Raw genomic sequence first — 15,797 nt, 5'->3', positions numbered from 1 at the left:
CTTGACCTCTCTAAATCTCTTTTAACTCATACTCAAATGATTTTTATTAGTACAAGAGATAACATATGGGAAATGCCTAGCACAGACACAGGTACATTTTAGGTGTTCAACGAACGGTAGCTATTGTGAGTATTACAGGTTGTTACCATCTACGTAGCAGACATCCTTAATGTAGGACAAAAGCAAAGAGAGCATGATATCCAGGCGTTCAGCAACAGGATGTACCATCTGATCAAGTCGTTCGGGATCAGTCTTTGTTTCATGTTCAGTTTCTTCATCTTCATCCTTTAAGATAAAAAGTAAAAATTGACATTAAAAAATTCACTGAAAATGGTTTAGTGGGAAAACCCTCACAACTGAGTACTTCCTTTCAAAGAAAACATAGTCACCTTCCCAGGCAGAGGCTCTCATTCAGGGACGTGAATCAGAACCACTTGTGAAGTTTCAAATAAAAGGTCAGATTCAGAGCACCAGCTTCTGATTCTCATTAGCAGACCCAAGTAGGGCTGGCCATGGAAACCACTGATTATCCTGCCCCTGACCCCCACTCCTGGTGCTAGGTCCCCTTTTCCAGCTCCCAGCTGCTTTGAGTGCTGGCTGCCAGCAGCTCACAGCTGACCCCCTTCTGCAGAGAGCTGCCCTCAGCAAAAAGGGAGTCAGGACTGTCTTTCCACTCCTTCTGCACCCCTCTTCAGAAACAATGACTGACTGACAAGGGGTCAGAAGAGGCCATCTCCCTGGTCACAAGCTGGGACCAAACTCTGGAGCAATTCATGCTCCACAGCACCTGGAAGGACCAGGCTAGAGCTACTTCTCGACTGAGACCAAGTCCTCACTGAGCTCCTTCCCCTGTCCTTTCCTGCTCCCTGACACCCTCTGTCCTAAGAGCACCTGAATTCCTGTCTTGGCCTCTCCTTCCACAGAACCCAAATTCAGACACCACCCCAGGTAGAAAAGTACTGTTTTAAGGTACACAACTGGCAAAATGTAGAAACTGAACCGTATGCTTTTCTATTTATCACACCCTCACAGACAACGTGTGGTTTACAAACACAGAAAATTACACAAGAATGAAAGTGAAACATACTTCACCAAACATAAATTCAAAGCCTTGGAAATAAATCAATTATACTAGGCAATAAATAACATGTCAGCAAAGTACTCATTTAAGGAATTATTTCCAAGCTTACTGAACTATTTTAATCGTTTTAACCTAAAGCCTTGAAAAAGATGAGAAGCCACTAGGTGTCTCTTCCCACCCTCTGAAATGCTAAACTTCCCATGTCTGCTTTCCTTAATAGAAATGCTGACCATATTAAACAATCCTTCTGTAGAATCTGTCCCACCACAAGTCTGAGCTGCTGTTTCCTCAGCATCTTCAATGTCCTGCCGGGATGCATTTACCTACATGACAACAAAGAAAAAAAAAAAAAAGAATAAAAGCATTTAACATATAACTATGCTATTTTGGGGCTGAAAATCCATCTGATATACATACTTTAAAGGTGGCCAGATTAGCACCGTATACAGCATTATAACACAATTATGATATGAACCTATAAATTGATCTGGATCATGAAGGATTTTAAATATTTTAAACCAAGCCACTTTTACTAAATACTTACATAAACTCTGATGTGATGCTCTAAATCAGCCTCAACAAATGTGACATTTATCCCATCTCTTTCTATGCACAAGACACATACATGCTGTGCAACAGACATATCAGTCAACTGAACAGAAAAACAATAAACTGCAAGCCAAATTTGAAGGACTAATATTTACTGTAGTATATCACACTTCAAATAACTTGCTGAACATACCACTTAAATCATGCCTTTTTTATTATCTATGTATGATCTTCCTTGTAAACATATTCTAAAATGTTCCTTGAAGTACCTACGAAAGACTTTACAAAGATCACGTATGCAGTTGGCCAGAGAGGTGTAAGCATTATGCCAGCAAGCCCAACTTCCAGCTCTTCCAAGGCCTGCCTCACTACATCTTCTCACTCCCCTATAGCATGTGTTTTTCTCCACCAAGACATCTATCTGCTCAGTCCACAAACCTGCTCAAGTCTCCCCAATCCCGAACCATGCCTCTCTCACCCCTGCCCAATCCCCTCCTTACACCACAAACCCTCACTGAGGTCTCTAACAGTCCCAATTCCTAACCATTCATGCTCTCCTGAAATGCACTTTCTGCCTATTCAATGACATGGCCCTCCAGCAGGCAACAAAGGCTACCTTCTAATCACCAAATCCAAGGACTCTCGCTTTTCTAATCCTACTTAAAAACATCGGCAATTTCTCATGCTGCTGACCACACTCTTCCTTCCTCCAGATCCTCCCTGGGTATTAATATTGTTAGTTTTCTTCCCACTTCTGATCACCCTCCCTCTCCCATCGTAAACTGCATCATTCCACAGGTTTGTTCTCAGTCCTTCACACAGAGCTACAACTGCTCGGTGAGTACTCTCCAGCTAGCTCCCCCACCAGCAACTCAACGTGTTCAAAATGGAACTCATATCTTACAACTTCCTCCCCTTGATGTTTCTTATTGCTGTTAATGGCAACACCAGGACTCTATTCCACAGGGAGCTACCTTTGAAGTATTCCTTTCCCTTGCCCTTTGCTTCCCCACTTCCAACTGTCTCGAGGGCCAGTTAACCTTTCCTCCACAATGCTGCCGGAATCCACCACCTCCTTTCATCCCCCCTGCACCTATTGCAGGCCTCTTTAAACAGACAAAAGTTTTACTTGTTCACAATTATAATATGCACTTGTAAAAAATTTCAAACACACAAAAAAGGCATACAGAATCGCATCTCAACATCACTTCCTCAGGAATGCCTTCCTGACCCGACTACATCAGGTTCCCTAGCTCAATTTCATTCATAGCATTTTCTACAACAGCATTTTTACATTTGCGTGGCTATGTATTTAATGTCTTGTTCTCCAATCGTGAGAGGCGGAACTGTCCATAACTCTCAGCATGTAGATGGAGTTCAATAAATGTTACAAGAAATGAAGCAAAGTATGGTGGAACTGTGGATTCTTTTCTATTGTTACTATTGTTGTTTCACATACTGGGATTAAAACAATGACAATATAATCAATAAATGAAAATCAACGAGAGGCTAGGGCTGGCCAGTTAGCTCAGCTGGTTAGAGCACAGCCTTATAACTTTATAACACCAAGATCATGAGTATGGATCCCTGTACTGGCCAGTCCCCCTCTCCCCCCAAAAAAAAATCAAAGAGAAAATAGATTATTCAATACTTACATCTAACTTGAGTAGCTTTTCAATAACAAGCTCCAGAATTTCATGCCTCAAGGTTGGAAAATATACACTAATTCTTAGTAAGTTGTGAACGTAACATTCCTAAGGCATAAACCATAAAAAGATAAACATTTCAACAGAGAATAATGTTTCATAATTATGTAAGCAAAACATCAGTTACACAAGCATTAGTTTCTTGTTTGTTTTTTTTTGTTGTTTGTTTTTTTTTTAAAGATGACCGGTAAGGGGATCTTAACCCTTGGCTTGATGTTGTCAGCACCACGCTCAGTCAGTGAGGGAACCGGCCATCCCTATATAGGATCCGAACCCATGGCTTTGGTGTTATCAGCACTGCACTCTCCCAAGTGAGCCACGGGCCAGCCCAACCATTAGTTTCAAATATTTAAATAGAAAAAAGATTATCCAGCAATACAGAAACTGTAACTTCTATATATGTATTATGTTCAGTATAATTATTCCAACTATCTCCAGTAAATAGAATTTATAATTTGCCTGTTTCTACAGTGTATTTTAAATAGCTTGAGATATAATTCATATACCACACAATTCACCCATTTAAAGTGTACAATTCAAGTTTTTAGTATATTCAGAGTTGTGCAACCATCACCCTAGCCAATTTTAGAATATTTTTATCACCATAAAAAGAAACCCCATACCCATTAGTAGTGAATCTCTATAAAAAGTACATACCAGGCAACCACTAGTCTACTTTCTATCTCTATATATTTGCCTATCCTTCACATTTCATATAAATGGAATCACATAATACATGGTCTTTTAGCATATAAACCATTCCTTTTCATTGCCAAATATTTCATTGTAGACATATACCATGTTTTGTTCATCTATTCATCAGTTGATAGGACACTTGAGTTGTGTCTACTCAGACTATTACAAATGCTGCTGCTATGAACATGCTTGTACAGGTTTTCGTGTGGACATATGTTTTCATTTCTCTTGGGTATAAACCTAGCAGTGGAATTGCTGAGTCATACGGTAATACTATGTTGATCTTTTTTGAGGAACTGCCAGACTGTTTTCCAAAGTAGCTGCACCGTTTTACGTTCTCACTAGTGATGTACGAGGGTACAGAAAATTGTCAACACCTGTTACTGTCCTGTCTTTTTGATTATACCCATCCTAATGGGTGTGAAGTAGTTTTGATTTCCATTTCCCTGATGGCTGATTAAGCTGAGCTTCTTTCATGTGCTTATTCTGGACAAATGCCTATTCAGATCCTTTGCCCATTTTTAATTGGGTTATCTACCCTTTTACTATTGAGTTATGAGTTCTTTATATATAAATGTCCTTTATCAGACATATGATTTGCAAATATTTTCTCCCATTATTTGGGGTGTCTTTTCATTTTCTTGAAGGTGTCCTATGAAGCACAACAGTTTTTAATCTTGAAGTCCAATTTATTTTAATTTGGTTGCTAATGCTCCAGTCGTCCTATCTAGAAACTACTGCCTAATCCAGCGTCATGAAAATTTACATCTATATTTTCTTCTAAGAGTTTAGTAGTTTCAGCTCTTCCATTAGGTCTTTCATCCACTTTGAGTTCATTTTTGTACTTCAGTCTTTTGCATGTGGATATCCACTTGTCCCAGAACCAGTTGTTGAAAAGACTATTCTTCATTAAATTGCCTTGTACAACTGTTTTTTTTTATTATTAATCTTATATCCTATAACTATGCTAACCTCATTAGCTCTAATGGGTTTTTTTGCAGATTCCTTAGGATGACATGTAAAGTCACATCATCTGCAAGAGTTTTACTTCTTCCTTTCCATCTGGATACCTTCTAATTTCTTGCCTAACTGCCCGTGGTAGACTAGTGGCAAAAGCAGACTCCTTGTTTTGTTCCTTATCTTACGGGAAAGCTTTCAGTCTTTCATCACTGAATAAGATGTTTGTGGGATTTTCATAGATACCCTTTATTAGTTTGAGAATGTTCTGTTTCTGACATGAAAGGGTTCTGGTGTATGTCAAGCACCTATTGAGATGATCATGTGGTTTTTGTCCTTTATTGATGTGGTATAACATATTAATTGATCTTGGGATATTAAATCAACCTTGCATTCCTAGGATAAATCCCACTTGGTCGTGGTGCGTAATTCTTTTTATATGTTGCTAGATTCAGTTTCGCAGTATTTGTTGAAAATTTTTGCATCTACATTCATAAGATATATGGTGTTTTATAATATTCCACTTGAAGCAATGTGACTATCACAAACATTAGCAAAAGTTATTAACTACTTATTTAATATATGTAATATCTTATTTAGGAAAAAATAATCTATGCTTAGAAGGCAACCACTATTAATTATTGAAAACTACACAGATGATCTAAATATTGCACAAAAACTTAAGGAGAATTTATGTATAAAAAGTTCTGCTTTCATATTCAAATAAGGCATGTTTATAATTAGTAATATATGGAGTATTATCTTCTAGTAATTTTTATGTGTACAAGCATTAAGGCTCTAAAGATATTTCTGAGATGGACTCTGACCTTGACTTGCACATAGTAATAAGATAAAAAGGGACTGGGAATCCCTAGTAGTCACACTAAGAAAGGAATCTGAGTCAAATTCTTAGTCTTGAGTTCAAAAGCTGAAGACAAAACAACTTCTAAGAAAAAGACCTAACATCCTCTAAAGCAAAATCACACAAAACAACTTTTCCATTATTTTCACCAAGAAAAGATTTCTTACCAATGTTCTCTCTGATTTTCGAACAAATGGAAATTTTTCCACCAGTATTGGCATGAGAAACCACGGTGTCCTTTTAAAAAAAAAATTCAACCAATTCATGTTAACTGGACTTTCTAGAAAGGTTACATTTCCATTCTTCTTTTTCTTTTTTTTAAGATTTATATGTGGGGGTTTTTTTCCTTTTTTTTTTATTGTGGTAAAACATATGAAACATAAGGACTGCCATTTTAAGCATTTTTAAACATACAATTGTGCAGAATTACATTCACAATGCTGTGTAACCACTACCTCTATCTACTTCCAAAACTTTTTCATCATCCTAAACTCTGTGCCCATTAAGCAATAACTTCTCATTTTCTTATTATCTCTCCCCCTTCCCACCCCCACTGTTTCTTGTAATCTCTAATCCACTTCTGTCTCTGAAATTTTTTTTCTTTTTATTTTTTAATTGACCCACGATAATTGTATATATTTATGGAGTACAATGTGATATTTTGATACATTCAGACAGTGTGTAATGATCATATCAGGATATAAAGCATATCCATCACCTCAAATATTTCTCACGTCTTTGTGTTAGGCACATCCAACGTCCTCTCAACTAGCTACTTGAAGCTATACAGTAATGTGTTGTTGACTGCCCTCTCCCTATATTTGCTATAGAACACTAGATTTTATTCTTCCTATCTCTCTACAATTTTGGATCCATTGACCACCTTCTCCCCATTCCTCCTCCCCTTACAAGTCTCTATAACCACTATTCTACTTTCTACTTCTATGAGATTGGCTTTTTTAGCTTCCACATGAGTGAAAACATGCCATATTTCTCTTTCTGCACCTGGCTTATTTCACTTAACATAATATTCTCTAGCTCATCCACGTTGCTGCAAATGGCAGAATTTCATTTTTACAGCTGAGTGGTATTCCATTGTGTATATAAACCACATTTCCTTTATCCAATCATCAGGATAACATTTCCATTCTAAGAGCAAATATAAGTACGGATAGACACAGGAGCAAATAACAACCCCTACCTCAAGCAAATGGAACTTAAAATGAACGTATAACTTCAGAGAAAATCTGTAATTACTTAGGGGAAAATAAGCTTCTATTAACTTTGATATCAACAGCACATCAAAGATAGAGCTTTTTTTTGCAAAAGCTTAATAGAGCTTCAGTTTGAAATCTAAACATTTCCCACTATGTAATATTATTTTAAAAAGGGGGAGAATTATCAACTTGAGTTTAAGTCAAATAATAAACTTACAGAGGTAACTAGAAGTCCAACCCTCCAAAAGAAACCCACAAACCTGAAAAGCTTTTCTTAGAACTGGAGTTTTTATTCATATGGCATGACACAAACACTCAGAGATTTCTCACTGAAAAATTTTGAGTATCATATCTGTTGAAGATAAAAGCAAAATTCCAACCACTATACAAAATTTGGGGGAGAATTTATATATGAGGTTTGAAAAATAATAAAAAACAATGAATAAAAACAGAAATGTCATTTTCTATAGAACGTGATGTTTCATCAACAGGATACAAAAAACAAAGGATAAGACTCAAGTTTTGATGTTATTGGTATTTTATAATTTTCTACTAATTGATTATAATTTTCTTGAGAATTAAACACCATGAATCAAAATCAGTAACAAAAGTATACTCACGATGGGACATATCTTGCTATTATTTGCAAGGCTCTGTGACATGTATCAAAATTTGCAGGAAGATCTACAAGCAGAAAAGTTGAGATTATGAATGAACATCAAAACAAAACTGAAAACTGAAAAATTATGTATGTGAAGCTAAAAACACATGCTAACCAAAACTGAATAATTTATCAGAGAAATAATAATTTCAACCAACTACTGATGAAGACTAAATGGACTAGTTACATTAAGTAATGAATTTAGGTCAGCTGATTACATATTAATGCAAAATATAACAAAAATATTCTGTCAAAGGTTGTCACTTGTTGCTGTCTACTTAACTAGACTAGGTACCAGTATATTTTACCATTCAGCATGCATTTTTTAAGACACAGGAGACATTCTTTGCTTTAATCCTTTTCATACTTACTATCATCTTCATCATCAGAATCTGAAACATCTATGTTGCCTTCCTTAACGATCACTCGGGCTTTTGAGGGAAAAAGAAATTACATTAATCTGTCATTGACTAAGAAAATAAACAGCTATACAAAAGAACTATTTTCCCATAGTGCAAACTCAGCACAATGATTAGATTACAATCTGAAAAAAAGGCAATTGCATAGTTTTTAAAACAGCCCAAAATTCCTTGATGAGTTCTAAGACTTCATCAGAAGCTCACTAAAGCAGATTACAACCCATAAAAATCACAGCAACTGAGCTGACTGATTAGCTCAGCTGGTTAGAGCACGGTGCTGATAACACTAAGGTCCAGGGTCCAATCCCTCTACTGGCCAGATGCACCCCCCAAAAAATATCACAGCAACCAATCAATCTAGACGCCTCCACAGGGGCCCTTATATGGAACAGATGTCTACCAGAACTCGTGCCAATACGATCTGGAATCTTCATGGTGGTAAAATCTCCAATGTGTAAGGGGAAGGTAGTATTTTAATAAAGAGATATTTAAAACAAAGAAATATCAAAGCAAGCAAAAAGTAACCACTTACGAGGTACAAAATGGGAAGCAATCATGCTGAGACATGGTCTAAGGAAGACAGTCTGTGCTGATACAAGATTCCCAAGAAAAGCCAAATATTCCTCCACCACTGTTTGACTTCTATTCAACCAAGGCAATCTCTAGAATTGGGAGAGGAAGATAATAGAGACATTTTGCTGATATAATATATTCTATTTTCAATCTATTTTCAAAGTATTTATTTACATACTAGTCAGTGAAATAAATGATGAACTTACCAATAGAATATTGATAAGCTGCTCAAAATCTTTTGTCAAGTACATGATACAAGAGCGGAATTCTAGCAGCCAGTTAATGATCTGATCATCCTTAAACAAAGAAACAGAGAAGATTACATCTACCTTTTATCAATCATCTGTCAATAAAATTTAAGTTAGGGGGAAAAAGTCACAAACTTGGAATTGAACCAAAACTGGGTATCAAAACAGAAAAAAGATATCATAATAAACTTTCCTATGAAAAAAATTACTCTAGTAACTCAACATACAGAAAAAAGAAATGCAATAGTTTAGCCTGGTCACTCTTGTTTGCCCTTAAAAAGTAAAAACGTCAAATGTTGACTTCTGGGACTTTTTAAAACTGCAGAAATATAGCAGATTCAGGAGTTCCAGTCAAGATGGCAGACTAGACGGTTCCCAGTGTCACTCTCTCCCAGAAATCAACCAAATTTACAACTATAAAAATGTAACATCAGCCAAGCTGGGGCCGCTGGAGCTCAGGGGAAGAGGAGGAGAGACCTACAGAGTTCTTGAAGGCAGGAGAAACTACGATGAGAGAAAGAAAAAGCTGCTCTGAGCATTTCAGGCTGCAGCTGCTTTAAGGCTCAAGCTGATGAGCACATGGAGCTGGAGCCGGCAGAAGCTGAAGCTGTGCCCTTCAGATGGAGTTACTTGGATGCAGCAGGGGAGAAGAGGACCTTGGCAGCCCCCAGGACAGCAAGACTCCTAATAGGTTTCCCATGGACCCACACAGGAGAGAGCAGCTAGAACAACTGAAAAAAGGGAGCCATTTAGAGGCGAGGCCGGTGAGTCATCGCAATGGAACAGTGCAGGGCCCATCCCATGGGAATTGTTTGGAGCATGGGCGGTGGGCGAGATGGGAACACCAGGAGAACACTGGGACACAGCAAGGACAGCCGATCTGCCCCCCAATCAGCACAGGACCACTCAGAGGAGACTGGTCAGGAATGCAGAATTGCATGGGGTGCAATTTGATGAAAAAACTCAGGCCCAGATCAGAGATTCTACAGAACACAGATCCACTGGGTCTCTGGAGAGCCAGAAGTACCTATAAGGTCAACCATTAAACCATGAGCTGCACAAAAAGTCTTCCCTAGGGAAACAGCAGCAAAGTAGCAATTTAAACAACCACACAGCTCAAGTACTGGTTCCCACAGGAAGTTCCCCCGTGTTCGAAGCAAAGGACAAAAAATTAGTTAGAACCCAGGCACACCACCAGCACCTTGGGGCCTGCCTGGGAACTGGAGGCTTGGATCCAGGGACTGGACCCCACTCCCACTTCCAGGCAAACTGCGCCAGTCCCTCAGGGCCTGCCCAGGGACCCGGGGCATGGATAAGGGGACTGGACCCCCCTTCCACAACCAGGCACACCAAGCCAGTGCTTCAGGTCCCTCCCAGGGACCCAGGGTATGGAGTCAGGGACCAGACCACCCTCCAACAACCAGGCACACCATGCCAGCACCTCAGGTCCTGCCCAGAGAACCAGGGCATAGAGAAGGGGACCGGACCCCTCTCCCACAACCAGGCACAACACGCCAGCACCTCGGGGCCCCCCTGGGGACCCGAGGCATGGAGAAGGGGACTGGACCTCTCTCCTGCAACCAAGCATACCAAGCCAGAGCTTTGGGGCCTGCCCAGGGACTTGGGGCATGGAGAAGGGGACCAGAACACCCTCCCACACCAGCCTCAAAACGGCAGCACCTCGGGACCCACCTGGGTACCCGAGGCATGGAGAGGTGGACTGGACCCTCGTCCCACAACCAGGCACATGGCTCCAGCGCCTTGGGGCCCACCCAGGGACCTGGGGCATGCAGCCAGGAACTGGACCCTCCTCCTACAACAAGGCACACCATGCCAGCACCTTGGGGTCTGCCCAGGAACCCAGGGCATATAGACCCAGGAACAGGACCCTCCTCCCACAACCAGGCACATGGCGCCAGTGCCTTAGGGCCTGCCCAGGGACCAGAGGCATGGAGAAGGGGACCAAACACACCCCACAACCAGGCATAATGGCAGTGCCAAGGAGCATGCCAAAAACAGTACCTCCACGTGGGTGGCCCACCACAGCTACCACAATAACCATGGCTGCCGCAAAAGTGGCTAGATGCCACAACCACCAAGCAGATGGTCCACCAACCACTGGAGTGCATTCACACAAGAAGAGTCACCAGCAGAGATAAAGAAAAGAAGAGAATGTCTCTTTCCACAAAACCCATTTCAGAGTGACAGAAGAAGCATCTGCTCTATGATAATATTGGGGGACATGATCACATCTCTCAGCATTGGACAGATCATCTAGGCAACAAATTAACAGAATAACCATTATTCTTTCTGAAGGAGAGAAGAAATCTAGGGTTATCAGTGGTCGGAGGGTGAGGGAGGCGGGAAGGAGAGGGGGATGGGGAGAGATTGGACAAGAGGTATAAAGAATAATTATGATTTGTAACAATATATATGCTAGTAATATTGATTTAATCAACATATCTCAATGTTCAACGCCAAAAATATGTACAATCGATTTTGATTCAATAAATAAGAAAAAAAAAGAAAGAAATATAGCAGATTCAAATATTAGAAGACGACGAAGGACCAGTAGCTACATCTATTTCCTCCATATTCAAGCTGACCAGAAAGCATGTTGATAACATTCAGTCAAGGCTGATTAACTGGAGTCATCAATAAATATAACTTCTCCTAAATCCAGCCTGTGGCTGGGTTCAAATGTATTAAGATGTCTTCTGTATATATAAATGATGGTTCCACTACATGAAATATTTTTCAGAAAATAAAATTACTGTTCATAATAATTTTTGGTGACATGAGAAAAATTGCTAAACAAAACCCCCACAAAAATCCATGTATACAATATATTATTCATGTAAAATAAAAATATTATTTTCATGCATATATACAACATATAAAGAAAAAAACTATAAGAAAAAGCCCCTCATTTGTGAAAGAAAATGGTTAATGCTCATTTAGACCCAGTAGGAGAAAGAGACATACAAATAAAAGCCATACAATGTCTTACCTACAGCAACAGACTATTAATAGGGAGTACCATTTAGTGAGAGCACACCATTTGCCAGGCATGGTGTTCAACCCTATATGTATGTCTTTATCTAATTCTAAAAACTCTGCAAGATGATTAGTTACTCCTGTTTTACAGTGGAGAAATTTGAGATTAAGGGAGATTAATAAGCAACTTGCCCAACCAAGAAGCCAGTAAAAAACCAGGTTCAAACCTGTACTTCACAGTCAAAGCTGTGCACCACCCACTCTCCCACAGTGCCTTGCTCTGTGCAGAAGGAGCTACCGCCTTTCCCCACCTTCACTCAACTGCTGAGTGCTTTCTATGCCCTATGTGACAAACTTATGGGACTGGCCATTTTCTGATAAAATCCCAAGTAACTTGGCTGTAAAATAAATACATCACAACTCATTTGCACTGTGGTAATTTCATAATGTTCACAACGCTTAAGAATAACACTGAGGGCTGAGGCATGGACAAGACAAACTAAGTTATAGGCAAATAAAGACGAATAAGATTTATCCTAGCCCTCTTACACCAAAAAAGAGTACAACAGAATTACTAGGATAAAATTTAAATGCTCCATTTTAAAAAGTAAACCACTGCCAGACTTTGGTGCATTAGCATTAAACCATTATTAGAAGCAAACAACTTGCAACACTCCTCTGAACTAACAGAAACACAAGTGGTGTATGATTCCTGATATGTCAGCACCATGCTCAGCCAGTGAGCCAACCGGCCATCCCTATATAGGATCCGGACTCGTGGCCTTGGTGTTATCAGCACCGCACTCCCCCGAGTGAGCCATGGGCCAGCCCTGATTCTTGATATGTCAAGATACCAAAAATGAGAACTGCTAATATAAAATGCAGCAAAACACAAAGAAAATGGCCCTTTGTACCTGTAAAGAAGGCAGGGACTAGGAAAAGCTTTAAAGAGGAAGTGACGCTTCAGCTACCTTTAAATAGTAACAGTGAATATTTTCCGGGGGTTATATTTCTTACAAAAGGAAAAGCATGTTTTCGGAAAACTGAAAGTAATTCTGAACGGCTAGAATATATACATATATAGCGTGACCAAGACAGCTAAATTGGGGGCATGAAGAAGGGCCAGACTGATCATGGAGGGCCTTGTAAGCCAGATCTGTAATTAGAAAGATCTGCTGGAAGCGTGAACATGGAGTAAATGAAGGAACAACAATCTGTTTAGAGAAAACCAGGGGAAAGCTCCATTAAAGATGATGACATTTCAGCTGGGTTTCAAAGAGAGAGTAGTTTTGTAGATTCCAGTAATAATGGGAATAATAATAGTAAACACTGACACAGCACTTACTGTGTGCTGGGCACTGTTCTAAGACTTATACTATTAAATGAATATTTAGCCCTTAACAACCACTCCATGAGGTAGGTACTACTATTGATTCCCATTTTGTAGATGAGGACACAGAAGTGCAGTAACTTGCCCTTGGTCACATAACTAGTAAGGTAGGAAGGAAGCAATGTAGCCAGAGCCCATGCTCAAACAGGTAGCAAATAAAGTGGACACAGAAAGAAAAGGGACATGCAAAGGCATAAAGATGAAAAGAAGAGAAATTCTGGGACTAAAGTATTTAATGAAATTGAACACAGAAAAAAATGTTGCAGGCCTTGCTAAGAATTTGGTCCTTTATTTTTCCATAGACATAAAGTTTTTTTAGTAGGGACATTACATGCTGAGACATGTGCTTTGGAGAGATGAGTCAGGCTACACTGTTGAGGATAACTTTGGGGTGGGGGTAAAGGGTTGAGATAGTGGACGATTGGAACCTAGAGACCACTTAAGAGGTTATTGGAAGAATCCAGACAAGAGAGCACCAATAAAATGGGAAAACGTTAAAGAATATTTTTCCTCAAAGGATTTAGTGAATAAACAGATATGAGAAGTGAAAAAATCCAGAAAGACTCCAAGATTCCAAAGCCATGAGGACACAAGGAGATCTCACAAGAAGAATTTGAAGAATGAGATAAGGGTTAAGTTTGGAATCAAACCAAACTTAAATTGATACCAAATTTAAAAAGAACCTATCAAAAAGAATGATTAGAGATAAATGATCAGAAGACAGGAGGAGGGCCAGCCCGTGGCTCACTCGGGAGAGTGTGGTGCTGATAACACCAAGGCCGTGGGTTCGGATCCTATATAGGGATGGCTGGTTGGCTCACCGGCTGAGCATGGTGCTGACAACACCAAGTCAAGGGTTAAAATCCCCTTACCGGTCATCTTTTTAAAAAAAAAAAAAGAAGAAGAAGAAGAAGACAGGAGGAGACACTGGAGGAGAGGTTTTAAGAAGTAGGTGGTGAACAGTGCGATCTGATATTTGTACAAAGTGGCAATAACTTTGCTAATGATCAAACACAAAATTATTTACCTTTATATATGGATCTGACAGCTGGTTCTTCAACAACTCAAAGTCATTTTTTTCACCCTTAACAAGAAGGGGAAAAAATTAAGTTATGCTTGCTTTGATTTCCTGTTAAATGTCAACTGCAAGACTTTTAACTATACCTTAACATCTGATAAAATTACAAAAGGAACATTGTAACTTTCACACATCAATTGCGGATTATAAACTCATGATTAAAACTTCATGTTACTGGAGCCAGGCAACTTTAAAAAAAGAAAATGAGAAATAACAAAAAAAGCCCTCACACTCAGGTATATTTGCATACTGACATTTAAATAAGATAGTTGATACTCAGAATTCTCAAAAAGCAAGAGGAAAAAATTGCTGTAATGATCTAATTCAGGGGGAACTAAGATAGTATCCATTCATATATGTATATGGATATCAACAGCTATCACACATAAATGTACAGCCACTTACATTTTTTCTCTACTGCTGAGATTTAGTAGAATCACTTCTAAACTAGCAAACAAAAACCTCTATTAATAGAGCTGATTTATTATCCAAATACTTAGGTAATTCCTTAAGAAATGAAACGTTCTTAGTTTTTCATTCTAGCACTTGCTAAAGTTCTTAAAAGATACTATGCAAATAAATCATTTGAAGAGGTGAAACCTTAAGACATCATTACCTTAATTTTGGCAGGGGTGAGTGGCGGGCAGCCAGATGGTATGGGGATCCGAAACTTGATCTGGGTGTTATCAGCACCACATTCTACCAAGTGAGCTAACTAGCCAGCCCATCATTACTCTAATTCTGAGCTGACATCATGATGCTGTTAAATATTTGACTTCAGTACTGGTATCTGAAATTCATTTTATGTCTTCTGGTCTTTAGTATAACAGCTATAGTTGTATTCTCACTGACAAAAACTAACCTCACACATATCTCCTCTTACCTTTTTGTATTTCAGCAAGACTTCTGCCACAGTTCCACCAAACCGAACAGTTTTTCTTGGGGGAGAATTGAAGAAATCATTCTCTAATGCAAGCATATCTGAAATTCTTGGAACCAAGATTACCAAGCTATTAAATTTATGACAGAGAATAATAAAAACTGTAATAGCTAACGTTTACTGAACCAACATCATTCAGTACTTAGACTACTGCTAATGCCTCTTGACTGCTGCTGCCACACTTATCCCCCAAAGATTCATCCTTTACTCAGCAACCAAATGATCTTTCAAAAAGTGTCTTCCTGCTGCACTCAGAATAAAAATCCAAACTCCTTACTGTGGTCTTCAGGGCCTGCATTAATCTGGCCAGTGCCTGGCTCTCTGACCTCATCTCCAACCACTTGTTTTACTGCAGCCACAGAACTGTCGTTTCTGTTCTTCACATTTGCCAAGCTGCTTCCCATTTCACTTGCAGTTCACTCT

At 39.2% G+C, this 15,797-nt stretch overlaps 1 protein-coding gene across 2 annotated transcripts in view; it reads right to left on the bottom strand.

Annotated features, from left to right (window-relative positions):
* Positions 1-15,797, bottom strand: part of RRN3 (RRN3 homolog, RNA polymerase I transcription factor) — a 30,990-nt gene that overhangs the window by 14,213 nt on the left and 980 nt on the right. The window contains exons 2-11 of one of the 2 annotated variants that reach the window (XM_063099221.1): positions 15,318-15,423; positions 14,384-14,440; positions 8,928-9,017; positions 8,681-8,810; positions 8,101-8,160; positions 7,689-7,752; positions 6,019-6,088; positions 3,286-3,384; positions 1,312-1,404; positions 147-285 (exon numbers count right to left, since the gene is read on the bottom strand). In XM_063099221.1, coding sequence (XP_062955291.1) covers positions 147-285; positions 1,312-1,404; positions 3,286-3,384; positions 6,019-6,088; positions 7,689-7,752; positions 8,101-8,160; positions 8,681-8,810; positions 8,928-9,017; positions 14,384-14,440; positions 15,318-15,423 — 908 coding nt within the window. The remainder of the gene's footprint in view (positions 1-146; positions 286-1,311; positions 1,405-3,285; positions 3,385-6,018; positions 6,089-7,688; positions 7,753-8,100; positions 8,161-8,680; positions 8,811-8,927; positions 9,018-14,383; positions 14,441-15,317; positions 15,424-15,797) is intronic. The other variant, XM_063099222.1, reaches the window with a different exon arrangement.

The sequence above is a fragment of the Cynocephalus volans genome, chromosome 6 (genome assembly GCF_027409185.1).
Source record: "Cynocephalus volans isolate mCynVol1 chromosome 6, mCynVol1.pri, whole genome shotgun sequence".
Taxonomy (NCBI): Eukaryota; Metazoa; Chordata; class Mammalia; order Dermoptera; family Cynocephalidae; genus Cynocephalus; species Cynocephalus volans.
The sequence above is the reverse complement of the archived record's forward strand: the minus strand, read 5'-3'. Positions and strand labels throughout refer to the sequence as shown.